The sequence below is a fragment of the Montipora capricornis genome, chromosome 6 (assembly GCF_036669925.1).
Source record: "Montipora capricornis isolate CH-2021 chromosome 6, ASM3666992v2, whole genome shotgun sequence".
NCBI classification, from domain to species: Eukaryota; Metazoa; Cnidaria; class Anthozoa; order Scleractinia; family Acroporidae; genus Montipora; species Montipora capricornis.
In genome coordinates, this window is record NC_090888.1 from 57300253 (window position 1) to 57319553 (window position 19301).

General features: G+C 39.4%; 3 protein-coding genes across 4 annotated transcripts in view; 2 read left to right on the forward strand and 1 right to left on the reverse strand.

Moving 5' to 3' along the window:
- The window catches only part of LOC138052593 (uncharacterized), a 3171-nt gene extending 471 nt beyond the window's left edge, over nucleotides 1–2700 (reverse strand). Inside the window, exon 1 of the mRNA XM_068899126.1 lies at nucleotides 1–2700. This exon is cut by the window's left edge and continues 471 nt beyond it. Coding sequence (XP_068755227.1) covers nucleotides 1679–2668 — 990 coding nt within the window. The 5' untranslated portion in view covers nucleotides 2669–2700 and the 3' untranslated portion in view covers nucleotides 1–1678.
- Nucleotides 2701–2762: 62 nt separating this feature from the next.
- LOC138052596 (uncharacterized) lies at nucleotides 2763–17614 on the forward strand. Of its 2 annotated transcripts, XM_068899130.1 has the most exons (10): nucleotides 2763–2809; nucleotides 2890–2979; nucleotides 6108–6233; nucleotides 6626–6796; nucleotides 7974–8159; nucleotides 11742–12656; nucleotides 14614–14650; nucleotides 15951–15975; nucleotides 16442–16742; nucleotides 17438–17614. In XM_068899130.1, the coding sequence occupies exons 1-9, from the start codon at nucleotides 2786–2788 to the stop codon at nucleotides 16509–16511; spliced, it is 1644 nt and encodes a 547-aa protein (XP_068755231.1). In that variant the 5' UTR covers nucleotides 2763–2785; the 3' UTR covers nucleotides 16512–16742; nucleotides 17438–17614. The 2 variants fall into 2 exon arrangements, with proteins under 2 accessions (XP_068755231.1, XP_068755230.1); XM_068899129.1 differs by lacking the exon at nucleotides 15951–15975 and having other exon boundaries at nucleotides 14614–14678.
- Nucleotides 17271–18886, forward strand: LOC138054185 (serine/arginine repetitive matrix protein 1-like). The gene is made up of 3 exons (XM_068900677.1): nucleotides 17271–17323; nucleotides 17438–17894; nucleotides 18086–18886. Exons 1-3 carry the CDS (start codon nucleotides 17271–17273, stop codon nucleotides 18884–18886), a joined length of 1311 nt encoding a protein of 436 aa, XP_068756778.1.
- Nucleotides 18887–19301: the final 415 nt, after the last annotated feature.

The following is a 19301-nucleotide window of genomic DNA, read 5'->3' on the forward strand; positions in this document are numbered from 1 at the left end:
GGGAATGGTTATGAAACGTGACAAATTTCTTTGTTGTATGTTTTTGTTCTCTTTTTTGGCCTTGACCGTGCACAAAACACAATACTTGTTTACTGCATACTGAGGAACTAACCAATACAAACGTGTTGGTTACATAATTAATGCATAGTGTGGGAGCACAAAACAAAAGATTGTGCAATGTTGTGGACTTTCCAACATGAACGTTAGCATCTTTGTTTGCCCCTTTGATGTTTGCCGAACTTCAAAACCAGTCCCCTCTATTAACTATGGTTAAAGGGAACCTTCACTCCAACAAAGAAAACTTGGAACCAAAGTAAATAACACTTCCAGTCAAATATATATGATAATTTTTCAAAGAAAAATTTGTGTCCAAAATAAAACCAACACAGAATCACTTCTTTCTGCTTTTAAATTTCCCAGGCACCACTATCCGTGCACCAACGTCATTATCCAAACGCTTGTTACATGTATGTCAGAACAATAGGACAAACATGACATGTCACAATGTTACCTGGGGGTATTATTATTCAAGAAGTCAGCACCCAGGAAATCGTAAAAAAAGTGATTCTCAAATTCCTTTACATGGATACAAAAACTTTTTTTTTCTTAACCCTCAAATTAATTGGCAAACATAAATTCCTCAGGTGTAAACTTAGTCTGTAGTAGGAGTGGAGACTCCTTTTAAAAAGCTGACATTTCTAGTCTTAACCCTTCCACCACATTTAGGTGACATTGCAACCCCCAATGAAACACTCTCACCCAGCCGGCTGCATTAGTTGGCATGAGTGAAAATAAAACTATTATTTTACAAAAACTTGGGGAACTCAGCTTTCTATTCCAGCAATGTTTCCACAAAATTCAGAACTAGAATGGAACAGTCAATTTTGGTTCAGTCCGATCACAGCATTTGGGACCACCCTTCAAGGGTAGTCCACTGTGACCAGTCAAAGGAAAATGTCCTTTTCCATTTGACAAAATTGTTGCTTCCACTGTTTCATCCTCACAGCAAACTTATGTGAATCTCCCTAATTGGCACAAAATATGGGCAATCGTCCAGTGGCTTGGGTAAAGTTTGTTCTACTAAAAACTGTTGTCTTATTGGGATCATGGAGTGTTCAAAATTTCAAACTGAATTGCTTTTCAGATTGAGATCTTCCAAGTGTGCATGCCAGTCAAAGCCACAAAATTAATGCCAGGTTTCCAATAGCGATCCAAGCACAAAAGCGCTTATTTCACTGTGAAAACGTGTCTGACGCAAGCGTAAGCACAAGCACAAGGATCAAAATGTTTACTTTTCCTTGTACTTGTGCTTACGCCTGCATTCACTAGTGTTGTAAGAAAAATGGAAGTAACACAAGCACAACGAAAGCTGTCATGTTCGGGCAATGAAAAAGACCCATTCCAGGTTTCACTCATAGAACCTCATTGTAAGAGAGAACATGGAACTAGTAAATCTTTTTCTCTGGGTTGTGTGCTCACTTGACGGGAATCTCTTGTGCTAGCGTTTATGCTTGTGATTGCGTGGTTAGTGAAAACCAGGCTTAAGATTGTGTACAAAAGTTTCCCTGGAAAATTATTTTCCACATGAATAAACAACAAATGGCACAGGACCAAAACATTGCGGCATGCTGATGTCGATTCAGATTCCTGCAAAGACCATGAGTTTGCATTACTTCATTCAAAACCCAGGCCTGTGCTTTTTCTTTCCTTTACCTAACTTTTTTGCTTTTTTGGCCTCAGTCCTTTCCTTGATATGCTTCTGTCTCAGTTTTTGTTTTTCTTCAGCCTGTTTCTTCTGGTGATCAATTCTCTCTTTCCACTGCTTTCTGCTCTTCTCTTTCTCCCGGTCTCGCTTTTTCATGGATTTCTTCAACAATTTGGGATCATCACGTTGCTTGACTCCTTCAGCTTTCTGTAATGCTTGACTCCATAAGTGCTTGTCTTTGAACTCCTTTGCCTTTTTGATATCCTCTGCTTGAAGTGTTTCTAACTTTTTCTTGTGAGCTTCGGCTTTTGCGAGTAGTTTTGAGTACTTTTTCTCTTTGGAACCTGGCTTTGGTTCTTTCTTTTTTTCCATGAAGTCAAACTTGCTGAAGACGACATCACCATTGTCATTTAGTATTGTCTTGCTAGGGGAAGCATTTTGTTTCATGAATCCCTCACCTCCTTTTGGCACAGTATTTTTTTCCTTCTTATTTTGCTCTTTAACTTCACTTTTTGATCTCTTTTTCCGTGAATGTTGCTCCGTCTTTCCCGGAGCCGCTCTTCGTTTCCTTTGAAATTCCTCAATTCTAGCATGAAGGCGCGATTTCAAGTCCTCAAGATTTCCGCTCTGAATCGTTTCAACGCTAAAAGCAGCCTTCACTCCTTTTCCAGCTTTCTTTTTTGAATTGGAGCTACTAATCATTTCATTTTCTTCAAGTTCTTGCTGTATTTCACGAACTGTTTTATGTTGATTGGGATCAAGTCTCGCACGTTTCGCCTTCTTAGAGGCTTCTTTGATGATCTGTTTCGGAGCTTTCTGTAGGCGATTTTTATAGTACTTGTTTACTTTTTCTTCGTCGTCTACAGGTAGATAGTATTTCACCGGTATAAAATCAATCAAGGAGCTGAAATACGCCGAATGAGAAGCAAGACGCTTTTCGAGTTCACTTTCATCGTCCGCCATCTTGCTTCCAACATGTGCGTCAGCCTCATACCGATGATCTTGTCCGATTGGGGTTGTCCGATTGGATATCGATTTTGTGAACGAAGACAGCCATGTGACACGACCAAGCGGCTTAACATGGCGGATGCAGGGTTCTTTCGAGTGAGAAAGAAAACAATACTTTCCTCTCTTCCTTTGATTTGTCTGTTTTAATACTAAAAAAACATCCTCCTTTTATTCAGGGCACAAGTGCGGAGCAGGACAATAGGTTCCTTGACAAACAGAAGAAGTTACTGAAGTCCATGCGTTTTGACGATATCCTGAATAAAAAGGTAAATTTTGATTAAGGTTTCCTTGCCTACGTCTTGATCCATAGCTGTTGTGCTTCGATAAAAGTTGCAGTATATTTAATCTAGATATGGAGTGTAAATCGAAAGTCGTTGTTTGTCGTGGATAACCTGAAATCGAAGTGATTTCTGCTTCGCCTGGTGACGGCGATGTGTCTCGCATGCATGGATATAGCCGGGACTTCACTACTTTTAAAGCCCCATTACAGCTGTACATTAGCACAATAATCTCGCTCGGTAAATGTTTACGGAATACCCTTTTTTTTAGGCTGGCCCAGGGAGATTTTCAATATTTTAAAAGTAAAGCCAGTAAGCAATCTCTTCAATGACGATCCATACAACAACTGTGGCTGCATCCTGGAACCGAGTACCAGGCTTCTCGTGCAGCTTTGATGAGTCAAATGTTGATGATGTGTTGAAACAGTTTGCCCACTGCAGAAGTCTACATTGTTCAACAAAATTGAACAGATTTTGAATCAAAATCAATGTTGAAGTCAGTTGCTAGGGCCTGTAGCTTACTTGGCACCCTGACAGAAAAGACAAGGTTTTCAAGCAAATCTCAGGAGAAGTGCGTAGCACCTCGATCATTGTGCCTGTATGAAACAGAGGCTAAATAATAATTATTATTGCACTTGCACTATAAGAAGTTGCTCAGAAAGCTGGGGATCACTAATTCAAATGTTGTGTTTTATTGTCCTAAAAAATATCAGGGAGTTTATGCCGTGACACCCATTTTTAAACAAAGAAAACCGGCATCATGAGGAAGCCACTGGGTGATATTTGGATGCAATAAGCTCAAATTTTTGGAGAAGAACCACAATAATCTTATTCATGATGGGCCTTTGTAACAGGAAGGTGCATTGTATCAAGTTGTTTTGCGAAAAAGTCATTTTAGTATGAGGGCAAATAAACCAATCACAAGAACGAGCTTTGTACTTGGATCATCCCTCTGCTTTTTCAATTCTTGTGACTCTAACAATCCAGATTCTGAAGTTGAATCACACAATGGAATTAGAGAAAAGGAACAGTGATTTTCCAGCAGGCTTTTTTTTCAAACTCTTTTTAAGCCTTTGACTCCCAAACTGGCCTTAACCCTCTAGAGACTTTGTATTTTACTCTGTCTAACATCAGATGATTTTATTCATCAGTGGGGAACGCTCAGAGTCAATGAGTTAATTGGCATGGGTTTTTTATTGTTTGCCTTTTTATTGGCTTGTAAATGTACATTAAAGTCCTCTCACAACTCTGCTCATGATTCGGAGGAGTAAACACTGTCTGGGGTTCTGTGTGTTCATGGAAGTGAAGTCCTGTTTAGTAGTTTTAGTACCTGGATAGGACCATAACTGAGGTACAGAACCGTGCAAAAGTAAGTTGACAGTCTCTTTTGACTCTCTATTCTTGACTTGATCTACGAATCTCGCAAGATAATTAACAATTATTCCATGAACGCACGTTGGATAGGAGATGGTAAATAGCCAACAAGGCGTGTAGCGCGGAGTTGTCTATAATCAGTCTCATATCCAACAAGCACAAATGGAATAATTGTTTTATTAAATTCCTTAAACTCCAAAAGTGTAGAAATGATGAAATACAAGCGAAGAAAGCGAGCAAATCTGAGCGAAATATAAGACCTTGTGGTCAGACAGACGCAGGCTCATCACAAAAACATTTCTTACTTTTCGCGTACTTCTAAATGCCGGAGTTGATCCAAACTTTCCACAAAAACGTTTGCTTTTGCTTTATTCAGAGAGAAATTCCACTTTCCAGCAAAAAAAAACTTTTAGCTTAGCAACTCTTAGCACAATCATTTACTGTACAAGATTGAGTGAACCAATCAGAGCACGAGAAATGCATTAGCGGAGGTTGAAAATTTAATAATAATTATTATTCTTCGGCCAGATGATCGAAGTATTCTCAACAATCACACAGACTGTAAACAGTCTTTGACACTATACACCGGAGTGGCATTTCAAGTTTACTCCATAGGCCGTTTATAAAACTTACTGGATACATGTCATCAGTAACACTGCGGTAGCAGACCTTTCTGGAAACAAATGTCCTCTGTATACATGTATCTTAATTTCAGATTTAGAAAAACTGTTTCTTTGAACGTAAAACTATTCTGTAATGACTCGCTTGAGACCCCGAGTTTCATTGCCCGGCCTTGTTTGTTTATTCCCTTACAAGGAAAATCAACAGTCACTGGGATCAGGTTAATTGTGGAGAAATGTTATTTACAAAAAAGGCAGGAGAAGAGAAAAAGACAACATGTTGCCCTCATACGAATTCCCAACTCGAGGTATCAAAAGTTGGATAGAACAGGTTTTGCTACATGTACTTCGTCCTGCGAGGATGCCGATCTCGGTTCGCTCGCAACACTTGTTGTTTTGAAAGAATGAAACCTGATACGGTTGAGCAAGTCTTGCACCGAGATTCGACTATCACTATAATTTTCCTTCAGATCATTGCATTTAACAAGAGATGTAAAAATACATGAATCATTAAGTTACTTGGTTGAACGTGCGGTATGCAAATATTTCTCAATGTTTACATTGGAAATTTACGTTCAATTCAGAATAAAATCTATCGTGCAGTAAAGCTCACTGTTTTGCTTTTATGTGTTGATCCATGACATAATCAAAGAGTAATGCTTTTGCAATAGTTGAATCGAGTGTGAACAATGTTTCGCGTTGGTGATTTTGCGAGAATCAGTGTCAAGGATCGAGTTTGATTTCAATTGAATCAAGTCTCGATCCTTGATTCTTGCGAGGATCGAGTTGAGACTGTCAACTTACTTTTGCATGTTACTGTACTTGTACACGTACCCCTTCATGGTGACGTGTGAGGCGTGGGGATGGCATATGATAAGAGCACTGAACTCTCACCAATTAATGTGGATATGATTTTTGTTTGGTTTGTTGCAACAAATGGGCTGAGATTGTGATGGTTCTGGAATGTTTTTCAATGGTTTTTTTCCCTAGTTCTCAGGTGTTTTTTTACCCTTGCCAACTTATACCACCTGTAAGGGTTATTAGAAGAGTGCATGAAAATAAAAATATGCATATCCTTCTTGTACATCACTGATAAGCAAATCTGCTTTGTTTTTGCTTTAGGTGGATATGGAGAAGGTAAATCTGGATGTAATAAAACCATGGATTACAAAAAAACTGATTGAAATTCTTGGTTTTGAGGATGATGTTGTCATGCAGTATGTTTTGAATATGCTAGAGTCTGAAAAGGTAAGGAAGTCTTGACATGAATGAATTATGTCCTTTGTTTTCAATGAAATGACTTAAATATGGAAAGTTAAGTCAATGCTATTTTCCACATTTTGTCTGTTCAAGTACGCTTGACATCATATTGATCAGGCACCAAGACAAAATGATTGTGCCACTTCATTCGTTTACACAAAGTTATTTAGAAAAAAATTGCAGTTACAGTACATTGACATTGTTGTTTGTTGACCTTACTCCTTTATAATATTATTGTCATTCCTCTGTCTCTTGTCTTACAATAATAATTGATCATGCGATAGTTTTTTGTTCTTCTTAAATTTGAATTTACAGTGTGTTACATGTTTATAATACTGAGAAGTATGATTGCTCATTTCCTTATTGCATTAATTTTACAGAGTCCAGATCCAAGATCTATGCAAATAAACATTACTGGATTTCTGCAAGGAAAGAATGCCAGAGAATTTATGAAAGAGTTGTGGACTCTGCTTGTGAGTGCACAAGAAAATATTGGAGGCATTCCTTCTTCATTGTTAGAAAAGAAAAAAGAAGAAATCAAGCAACGAAAGGTTGGTGCTATGTCAGTTTGGCAATTGTGCCTACAATGTACATGTGTATTACCTTGGATATTGGCGAGGCTGAGCTTAGCATGCAGTTCACTGGTTTTTAGCATGCTGAATTAGGAATCAAGTAGTGACCTACAGAAATAACAAAAAATGCTTTCCACGGTATAAAGCATTATGCTACATGTAAAAGATTTCTTGAACAGAAAATGGAAACATTTTCATTTACATTGTATTATTGTTCAGTAAATAAACCCGTGCATTTAATTCTTGCTTAATCAAAGTGCTACTACTCCTCAATCAAATTACTCAGTTCTGTGTTTCTTCGCATTTTGAAAGTACATGTACTTCATGCAATGAATGCTCAATAGGCGGAATTTTTTGTAGTAATTTCAAGAGAAGACTGTTTATTTTAACTCCACTGCCCGCCATTACTTGGTGCAGTTCTGACCGATATAAGAAGTTTATTTCAAAATGACAATCGTTTTTTGATCGATTAATATAAAGTTCATTAGGAGAACAGCTTTTAACCAAAATTTCATTCTTGAAATAGCTTTTTAACCTTAAGAAATCCTTGTTAAAAATACACACATGCAGGCTGCCATCTTGGATTATACATGATGTCATTGAGCTTAAGTACTGTGGTCTTCATTTACACTGTATCTGATTGTGGATCAATGTTGGTAACATTGACTGATGACCAGATAGAAATTAATAAATGATAATGAGAGTAGTCCTTCTTAGTAGGACTACTCTCACCCAGACGATCCTACAATGTACTTCGTCAACTTTTGATACATGTTAAAAAGAAAATAATTCACTTACTGGAAAATTTTAGATGAACGATCGACGTTTCGGCCATATCACCGAGTCAGCTTGGGTCACGCAAGTGTCACGTGATATGGCCAAAACGTCGATGGTTTGTCTATAATTTTCCAGTAAGTGAATTATTTTCATAAATATCATACTCTCAACTGGATGACTGATACAATTCATTGTCATTTTTGGTACATGTATTTTAGCAAGATGTCCCAGCAACTTTTAACAAAGATTGTGGTTTTATTGTCGTTGAGGTTGTGGATAAGTTGAAATCTGAAACAGATGTTGTGCTCTTCTTGATCTTTTCCTTGGATCATTCACAATCTCATGACTGTACCTTTTTGTGTTTAATGTGCATGTAAAGCTGGAACAAGAGCGTATTCAAGCAAATCTTCAGAAATACCATGGCGATCAACAGCAAACTGAACCAGATAGCACGGCCACAGATGATAACATAGCCAATGAAAATGGATCTGCGGCTGCATCGCAAGACATCACTGAGGAAATCAGAAAAGCTAAAGAAGTTGCACAGTCACTGGCAGGAAAAGAAGTGAGTGATGTGTTTCATGTTGTGATTGGTGTGCCAAAACATTATTTTTGGATGCATGCCTTATTGCCTGGCATGATGGCACCATGTACATGTATGCTTTTTTTCCTCTTTGCAGGCAGTAGAAAAAGGAATGTGTTCTCTAATATGCTGTTTTTTATTGCCCTTCTACACTGCTGTAAGAACAAAATTAATATACTGTACATGTAGCTGTGTTGCTTAAGATTGCAGCCACCACATGGGACCCAATATCTGCTTTGTGGTTGTACATGTAGTTGATTTTGAAACAAACTAAATCGTAACCCATTTAACAAATATCTTAATATTTTTTAAAGAGATGCAAAAATGATCAACCAGCCTTGCTGTCTTAAATAACTGCTGTAAGTAAATGCTACTTGGCCGAGCCTGGTCAATCAATGAAATTAAAAATATTATTTGAAATTACTGGTCAGGGATTTCCCTTGATTTTTCTTTTTGGAACAATAAACCAAATTATTGAAAAAATACAGTGCTGCATTGTTTATGAAATAAACATTGTAGTGGGACTATACATGTACAATGTATTTGTTGTAGTTCAATTGTATCCCCTAGTTTATTTTTTTTTAAACATCCATGTTAACATTTTTGAATCAGTTTAAATGTTTTAAACTGGTTTATTTTTATCAGCTGTCTAAAAAAGGGATTTTCCTTTTTTGGGGGGTGTACTTGTAGTGTAGTTAAAAAACAGGGGCTTGGTTTTTTGGTGGTCTCAAAAAGACTAAGACATTCCTTTCCTCTGTTTTACTTTTCCTACCCCTCCCTGATCTTCCCCTTTTCCTCTATCTTACCCCACCCTTCCCTCCCAGGTCTATCCTCCTTTACCTTCCAATTTCCCGTGAATTTGAAGTGTCACAAGGAGATTTTTACAGGGATGTCGCTAAGCGATGGCTGCTTGAGAAAGGGGTTACCGTTGCCTGAATTTTGTCCATTGATCAAAGTGACTGAGAAGATCACAAATTATTCTCTACATTCTACATTCGATATGTTGACAAAAAAATTGAATGTCTGTTACACTACGGAATTATCCCTAGAATTTGTCGATACTAGAAATGAAATTGCGAATGAATGAAAAAAGCGTTGTTTTAAGTACTGTTGTGCGTTTCTTCTCTTTCCCCTTATTCGCCATCTTGAAGAATGCACATGTTGTGAGACACTGGGAACAATCTTGTTACCCGGTCCCTTTGATGCTCAGAGCATGAACTTACCGCCTCAAAACAACCTCAAAAATTATTCTTACATGTAGCTATATCCCTGTTTCTAATATCTTAATACATTGCACGTTGGGCAATGATCTAATTTTTCGTTGGGTACATGCCAGCGCTTGAAGCTCCAACCAAATTGGTCACCATGGCGACTAGAAAAAAATGATGGCGACTAAAATTATCACCAAGGTCGCCAATTTGGCGACTGTTCTGGCGTGGAAGTAGTGTCATTGTAATCGGTGTACATGTATTTTTTTAAACTCCAGATCCAGACAAAATGAAAAGGCTTGATAATATACCTATAGAAACATTATCCATGAATTTCTTTTGCGGTTCTCTTTTTTATCTATTTGTATGAAGAGTTGAAGGACAGTGAATAGATATGCACGCTTAAGAGCAATCATAAGGTGGCCATCTTTGTCTCAAAATGATTAGCAGTTCTTTCCTTCCTATAATACTTAGCTGTGTCATAGAGGGAAAATGGCGACCAACATTTTATATTTAAAGGCAACTCAGAAAAAAACTGAGCTTTGAGCGCTGAATGCTATTATTAAAATGACCAAATATTTGAAAGCTGCCCCTTTTGGATTGGCCAAAATCCCATACACTCACTGTGCAAGTTTGCCCCCCCCCCCCAACCAATGTGGTGTCAGGAACTGTGAAACAGTCTACCGTTGGAAATACATGTATTCATCAAGGTCAAGAACAGTTTAGTGACCTCTTTACTCCAAACTTTCCATTTTCAGCCACATTTCACATGCCTCATACTTTCAATAGACATTCTTCAAATACAGGGTAATTTTCGTCGTCCTTATGGCATCTCGGCTTGTCTAGTGATTCAAACCTCCAAAGTTCTTTCCTGAAGCGAAGATGGTCAAGATTCCGTAAAATATGAGTATACAATGTATATTACGTCTACGATAGGCAATCCAGTGTTGTGCACTGTACACCATACATGTTGGTCTCCCATGTACATACAAACCTCACCCAACAGGGCTTAACTTCATGAGAAACACTAGCACTAGACTACAAACAGAAAAATTAGCAGGTCATGTCATGTACAGGATACATGTACAATTGGGCCTCTGTAGTTACTGTGTGGGATACTCTTAGTCCCATTGAAGCCTTGACTTATTTCAGGGTTTAAGCAACTGGTGTATGTTTTTGAGTGGGATTAGCAAAAATTCCAATGAATCTGCTGACTTATGAATTAAAGCAAAATATGGGCACTCTGACCAATAATTTGGCAAAAAATGAAATATTTTATTTTGTAAGGTAAGCATAATTATTATTGTTTCAGTTACCACTGTACATGCTCTATCTTGTGCTTCTTTATAACTCATTTATTTTAGGCAGTAGTTTGAACATCACATTACATTAAAATACTTAGGATTCCGCACTCTCCACGCCCTCCATCCTTGTCAAGACGTTTGAAGCTTAACACCCACCCTCCTTCACACTCAAACACTAGATGAACATTGGTGTATTCAGGAATATTGCTCAGTAGTTTTCATGTGAAAAGTTGAGAAAAATGTAAAGTATAATAATTTGAAGAGATGGCTATCTGTGTAATCCATACTTACACCTGTATCTTTGTTCTCTGAGCCATTTTGCCTTCATGCTCTATTTAAAGGCCATTTACATGACAGAAAAATTTGGGTCCGGACCCGTCAAAAAAGCGGTACGGACTGATAACTTTTGTAAAGAAACACTGGAGTTTCCACAGCGCCATAGGTGCCTATGGCCCTGCAGAAACTCCAATGTTACTTTACAAAAGTTATGAGTCCGTACCGCTTTTTTGACGGGTCCGGACCCAAATTTTCTGTCGTGTAAACGGCCTTTCAGTCACGCTAAAATTTCTTGATCTGACCAAAGATTGAAGGCAACCTTAGGTTTCAGATAAATATTAAGGAAATATGTGTCACCATTACCGGGAATTGCTTTTTTCACCAACACATAAAGCGGTATGTTTTATTTATTTATTTATTTATTTATTTTTACTTTTTGGAATGCTTCCCTGAACATCATATCCACTGTTTTTATCCAAAGACCACCTAAAAGAAACCATATTATGGTTTGGTGAAAAAGCAAATACCCAATCTCCAGGTCATTTAGAACATTCATAATGGAGTATTGCTCTTGATATTCCATCAGTGATTCCTACATGTAAATAATCAAATTTAAATGCCTTTTTTCAGTGTCTTTTCAGTGAACAAGAAAAATAGGTTATTAGTAGCAAGGAGAACCCAGGAAAATATTTCCCTATGGCTTTTACAAAATCCCAATAATAATAATGTTGTTATTATTATTCTAAGCATTTATCTTTTCATCTTACCCACTCTAGAGCTCTTCTAAAAAAGATCAAGAGAGGTCTAAAGGTAACTCTGGTCACTCAGACAGCAGTGACAGTGATGACGAGGTAGAGTCTAGGAAAAAGAAAGAGTCGCGCAAGAGTGGGGAAGAAAGAGATGAGACTGAAGCTCCATTGTTAGCAAAAGTAAAGAAAGAAAAAGAAGAGGAAGAGAGGTCGAGAAGCAAGTTCCTTCAACCAAAATGGAGATCACGCCTGTTGTCGTCAGCTGCTAGGCCTGCCAGCAGGGATAAAGATGGATGGGACAATGAGCATGACCAAAATGTAGCACTGGCCAAAAATCCAGACATCAATGTTGTGTTGACTGGAGATTCAATTATCAAAGGTCTTAGTCGATACCCACGAATATGGAGGAAGTATTTTGCACCTCTGAAGTCGCTTAACTTCGGCATTGGTGGTGACAGAACACAGCATGTTCTATGGCGTCTTCAAAATGGTGAAATAGAGTGTGATGCTAAAGTTACTGTGGTGCTTTGTGGCACAAACAATATTGACAAAAACAGCCCCAGTGAAATTGCCCAAGGAATACTAGCCATTGTAGATTATATTCGGAAAAAAAAGCCAAATATGAGCATCATTGTTTGTGGTATCCTCCCAAGAGATTTACACCCTAGTATACGTCGGGAAAACATTGAAGAAGTCAATGATGAACTCTTTCAGTACATAAGCTATTCTGAAGAGCTGGCTGATGAGATTGTGATTTTCTTGGCACCTGAAAAAGGCTGGACTACAAAGGGAGGACAACTCGATCAGTCTCTGTACTTTACAGACCACTTGCACCTTGTGGAAGATGGAGACGAGAAGCTTGCCAAATCAATTTGTCGGTTAGTTAAGGAGCTTCTCAAAGCTGACGAAGACAATGCTGTGTCTCAAAAGAGGCTTGTCAAGGTACTTTCAATATCTTACGAATTCTGCTTTAAACCCAGACAGGCAGTTATGTCCTTTTTTGTCTTTGCTTGCCTTCTCTGCCTTACTGCTTCTTCTATTCAAATGCCCAATGCATTAGTCTTTCTGGATGCTGGTGTATTTCTGTAACTCCATGCTGGTTGTAGGGTAATCAGCATTGCTTTTCTTACAAGAGGTGCTATGAAACCTTAACTCAGGCATCTGCTTTTCACATAGAAAACTATATAAAATAAGTATTCACACTCAAAATGTGACACTTTCCCTGTGGGTTGGTCAGATGTATTTTAACAAAGTTCACAGCAGAGGGTAGTGGTCATCATCAGCTTGCTTTTCAACAAATAACAGTCGCTATTTAACATGCATGCTGTTTAAGGTGCTTGCTTTGTGGTTGTTTCAGTTTTTGTCATTTTTGGAGAACTCGCCAGTCATACTGTAGTGTTGCTGTTTCCAGTTGGCTTGCCTCCTCCCTCCTCTCCCCTCCCATCTCCTCCCCTCTCCTCCCCTCCCAGTTTCCACTGCTGGTCAGTGCAACCTTTTCCCGGATGCTTAGCATGGGGACTCAGGATTGTTTCAGAGGGTGCCGCCATTCTTTGTAACATTACTCACTTTTAGGGGTAGGCTGACTGGCCTTCAGTGGAAGAATCTGGATATCCCATTCACCCAAGCTCCACTGAATGTTTGGATGCTGTGGTTACTATATCTACATCTATATTAATATGGCAGACCTCTTAAGTGTCAAATGTCCACTCCAGCCACCAAATTATTTCTTGCAAGAAGAGAACAGAAGCATGGTTTTTCACGCATAGGAAGAGTTCCCTCAGTGAGGACTCTTTGCTAACCTCTGTTAAGCAGAGCACAGCAGAGCAGGTTGGGGGAAAAGTGAACAGGCTTTCTCTCTGTCATGGTGTCTTGCCTTGAGCAGTTATACACTCATTTTAAACGAAATTGGTGTATTTTTTAACTTTCATTTTTCCTAAAGCTTCCTTTTTTAAGTTCTTTCCTCCTTTTCTCCTTTTCGATGGATTTACTTCATGAATTTCATCTATTTTTATTCCGACGGTTGACTCATGTCCACCCTTCTGTTTGTAGTTGTGATTACTTATTCCCCTTCAAAAAGGCATTGCTGTATTCTGGTTAACTGTGACTTGGTTATGTTCATGTAACCCCATGTCGCTGCTACATGTATCTGCAGGACCCTGCAATGCAGCAGTCATTTAGGTGGAAAGCCAAATACAGAAATAAAATGATACCCTATCCTTTTTAAGCCTGCTGAGATTTTGCTGCATGCATTTTCCACATCAATAACTGACTTTCACTATTCAGTGCTCTATGGTTTTCAAAAAAAAAAATTAAAGTGGCAGTGGACAGAGTTTTAACTAAGCGTAATGTGTAAACACAACTACATTACATCACACCTGTGATGGAACAAGGAACGCAGTTGAAAGCTTGATTAGTAAAACGTGCCATGTAGCTTAAAGATCTATATGTAATCCTCTATAAATACCTTCTTGTGGCCAGGGTTAATACCATCCTTTGGACAGTTCTAATAACTTAGTATGTATTAATTTAGCTGTTTTGCTAGTGCTTCTAGAACACTTAAATTGTTGCTGACAAACACTGTAAATGTACAACAATGATCACATGTCAAGAAGCAGTTAATTAAGGACAAGTTAATTTTTATGGCTGCTTGTATCTCAATAGTTATTTTACAATGTATATAGTATCAGTTGTGGGTTTTCAGATTCTATTTTATGATGTTGCTGACTTTATTTCTTTGATAAAAACAATAATTATTTGTATGAAATGGGCTTTGGGCTGTAAACATTGCTGCAGCTCTTGTTATTATTGCCACTATTATCACCATCATGATCATTACCATGTTTATTGTTAAGATGCAAAAAAAAATTTCATTTTCTTTATTTTATTATTTTCTCTTTAGCAAAAGGAAATAGAAGATACTGAGAAGGCTAAAAAAGGTTGGTCTTTTTTAAACAACAATTCAAAGTTTCAAAGGTTTTGAGTTTTGTAAAGGGCACAGCCCCAAATGTGTGTCCTGACACTCAAACTGTGAAAGAGTGCTGCTTTAATACACTTTTTGATTCCAGGCCATGGCACTCTAAATCTAAAAGAAAGAGCTTATCAACAGTTTCCTGGGCTTTAAGATAGTTGCCTTAAGGCACTTTTGCTGTTGCAAAAAGCTCCAGCATCTTAGTAACTTCCTTGAAATAATTCTTGAAAATGATGTCAAACTAACTTTATGATTAAGGTCAGGTGTCCTACAACCTGGCCTTTTTGCGATGTAAGTCACACGGGAGTATATTGGACTCCCAAGAGGAAAGAGCAGTAGCATATTATTCATGTGCTGCTGGATGTCAACACTGTTACACACATGCTTAACGTTGAAAATCAAGCTCCAGTCTCATAACAAAAATTTAGTTCATAGTAATAGTAAGTATAGGTGAACACATGATTTTGATTACAATAATTTGGAATAAATAAGCACCATTACATTTTTTCAAAGACAAACAGAATTAATTTGTAGTCTTTGAAAAAAATTGTGAGTGCTTGCCCAAGAAAAATCATGTGATTACTTACGGGTATTAATAATATTCATGAGAAGATTTCGAGATGACGTTGTGATAATTAAATAAATAAAAGCAACACATGTATATCTCCCATTCACTTGAAAATCACGCCATCCAGGGCTTGCATTTGATTGGCTATATGTGACTTTCTTTGATCATTGACCAATCATAACGCTTCATTTGTTACATCTCTTTGCACTGAATTGCATTTTTTTTTTCACTGTGTTACTTGAAAACTGCATTTCTTTTAACCAATTAGAACTGAGTAATTTTTTCATGTATATTAGTGATGAAAAATGATACCACTAAATACAACAGAATTGTGAATAGCACTGTCAGGTGACTGACCTCTTAAGAATTTTAAACTACTGGTTTTTGAAATGAGAGGAGAAGCAAAATTCCTGGGAAGAACCTCTTGAAGCAGAGTAAAGGACCAGAAACAAACTCCACCCTAGGACCATGTAAATCTACGAACCAAAACTCAGTCTATGGTGGTTAACCCTTTCACCAACGAGGGGTTCCCCATTGGCGAGTAAAATCATCTGGCTTTAGACAGAGTAAAATCTATAATTGTCAATGGTATTTATGGTATAGCAAAGGTTAAAGGTGGAGTTGTGCTCTGCCTCTGTGCTGTTGGTACTCTTTGCGATAAAAAATTTGCTAATGTATTTGTCACTTTTTGTTCTTGCAGAAGCTGCTGTCGAAAAGGAAGTCAAGTAAATAACGAAATTATTATATTAATTTATTTGTATGGATCTATTTTTATTTAGTTGATTACTTAATTTTTATGTATTTGTTTATTTGTGTATTTATTTAGTGTACCACCGTTTGGTTTTTACTGTGAAAATTGAACAAGATCTTTAAAGAAAACTATAATCCCCAAAGTTATGCAATTTTTTAAAAGGCATGATTACAGTCCAGACAAAAACAGTAGTATTTTGTAGGCATTTGTATTAGGTTGGGCTAAAAAAAACTGTTTCACTTCCCTTCTGCAGTAAACCCCTTCTCAGAAGTACATGTAGAATGTGGATCAAAATAAACCAATCACAGATTAACAGCAATGTTGTGGGTCAAAGGATAATTTTTCATTGAACTTTTCAAAGTAATAAGAACAAGTGTAATCCATGTCATACTGAATGTAAATTTGAGCTTTGGAGTATATTTGATTGTTGTATATTTCAGGAGAGAACGTTCCAGTTCCCGTTCAAGATCACGCTCTCGTTCTGGGGGTAGAAGCAAAAAGAACACGTGATAAGAAAGGGCGCAGGCGCAGTAGGTCCAAGTCCTCTGCGTCCCGCTCGCGATCCCGATCTTTCTCCTCATCAAGGTCACGCAGCCGAGAAAAGCGAAGACGTTCTCGGTCGCGTTCCCCACGTCGTGTGTCTTCCTACAGCAGAAAACGATGGTCACCTTACAGACGCCGTAGGACTCCATCTCCTAGAAGATGGTCTCCGCCCAGACGAAGATCACCCCCTCGCCGAAGGTATTCGTTGAAGTAGTGTTTTAAAACCTTTTCCGTATATCCTCTCAGATTGCAGAGTGTATTACTTTGAAGCATGTCGTGGTTGTCCCATTTTTCGTTAGTGAAAAGTAGTGCAGAACTTTCATAGTCAGTTCATTGGTCTCCTAGACCACAAAAACTAAAGGGCGTCGCTATTAAAGAAAGAAGGTTTCAGGTTGTCATTTTTCCAAAGAACTTCGGTAGAGTTTCCCTTTGTGTCACTGTGACGCATAGCAACGAAGTCATTGAACTGAAGTTGACGACTTTTTCCCGTTAAGCTACCTTAAACAACATCGTCGCTCTTTGGAGGTTGGGTGCCCGGAACATCCTGGAGCTTCCACTATTGGCAGCCAGCTCCAAGATGGAGACTGCACGATGGCTGGCAAAACCTGACAACCCAGCCATGAGCCCCCACGCCCCGAGAAGAATGGGCACCCGTCACACTGATACACAGTGGAAAGCAGAGGGTGGGGAGGGAGAGAACAAAAACCGCTAAACGCTCCACACACAATGCTCCTACTTCCCGCCACACTGATAAATAAGCGATACAGCCAAAGCACGAGGTATTCCACGCATGCGCCAGTATACTACAACCACTGAGCAATTGGCTGCAGTCGCTCCTAGTTTTTTACTTGGTTAAACTTCGTTTAACCTCATAAAATCTCTATTCATTGCAGGTCTCGCTCTCGTTCTCCACGACGAAAGGCACCCCGTTCACCTTCTCCTCGCAAACGGTCACGCACGGAGTCAGCTTCGTCACACTCACGGTCACGCTCCGCTAGCTTTAGTTCACGTTCATCACGCTCCCGCTCAGGTTCTGTTGAAAAGGAGAAGAAAGATAAAGGAAAAGAAAAGGAAATTGAAAAAGGAAAGGAGAAAGATAAAGAGGAGGAAAAGGATAAGGAAATAGTGACAGAAAAAGAACAATCTACTAGTCTTGAGAAAAGTAAAGAAGCAGAGTCGTCCCCAGTCCCCCCTCCAACACACCACCGCTCGTCTTACAAAAAGCAGGAGCAAGAGCAATCACCAGTCAAACAACCTTCGCCTTCGTCCTCCTCGGCCTCTCCCTCGCCTCCGCCGCCCCCAGTGAAGGAAGAGAAGGAAGAAAAGGAGGAAAAAGAGAGGTCGCCACCTGTCCCGAAATCAAAGAAGACAACTAATCGCCGCTATCGGAAGCATTCTCCATCGCCATCTTCCTCATAGGGTGAGTGGTCGCCCGAGAGAAAGAAAACCGATTCCTCTAAAGATCACAGAAGGGAAAGAGAACGAAGTGGATCCCCACAAGAGAGGAGAAGAAAACGGAGGGATTCTTCACCCTCTCCTAGAAGAAAGCGTCGGAATTCGTCCCACCTCACCGAGAAGAAAGCGAAGGGACGTTTTCGCGTTCACCACCACCACCACCACCACCACCGAGGCGGAAGCCAAGGGAGTATTCGCGGTCGCCATCACCCCCTCGACGAAGATATCAAGAGGCGCGTTCACCTCCTAGAAGGAGAAGAAAATCAGATTATTCCCCGTCACCCCCTCCCAGGGAAAGACGCCGACGCCCAGACCCTTCACCATCTCGCAGCAGGGATAGACGAAAGGAAGCAACTCCACCAGCGCGCAGGCGCCACCGATCCAGCTCTTCGCCTCCTGTTACTCGTAGAGTAGATTCGTCACCACCTATGGGTCGTCGTGGTGGCGATGGGTTAAGGTCGGAAGAAAAAGTCTCTAAAGAGCGCCGCCGATCACCCGAGAAAGTAGCTGGAAGGAGACGGAAGCCCTCTGATCGATCACAGTCTCGATCATCATCTGGCTCACGGGAGCCTCCGCAGAAACCCCAGGAGGACACGGAGCCTGCGAAGAAGACCAAATCACGTCAAGCCAGACAATCAGCGTCTTCATCCGCATCCCCCGAGCCAACGTCTGCCAAAAAGAAATCACGCGAGACTCGGGAATCTCCTCGCAGAAGCCTCTCCAAGGAGGGTGTCCACAGGGAAGGAGAAGGAAAGAAGCGATCAAGGTCGTCATCACCGGTGGCGACCTCACGCGACCGCAAACGCGTGGAACGTAAATCGGCTCCTTGTCGCCCGAGAGGTAAGAACATCTTCTTCCCTTGGAAGACGGGGACTTCGCATTTATGAAATGAGGACTTTCGTTTCGCACTCGTTAGAATTCTCTCACAAAACGGTTGATTAGGTGGACGAAAACCTCGATTTATTGGATAAATCTCGCACAAAATATAAGAAAGTCTTAACTTTCCTGTAGCAAAACATTTTTTTAGTTTTCATCAAAGTTGCCCACAGTGAATCTTGATTGGGATTCTTGGCTCTCACGTGCCTCCATTTTGATTTTTTGATATTTAGTATTTAGATTTTTTTGTGTAAAAGTACTATGATGTTCTTCATGGGAGTATGATAAACTTTGTTTACCCTCGCTACTCGAAATCAACGTAAGCTGGTTCCACCAGGGCGTGAAAGAGACCTATATGTTATCACACAAGCGAAGACGCGAAGACGTGTACACGTCAGTAGGGTCAAGTTCTTGCGGTTTAAATGG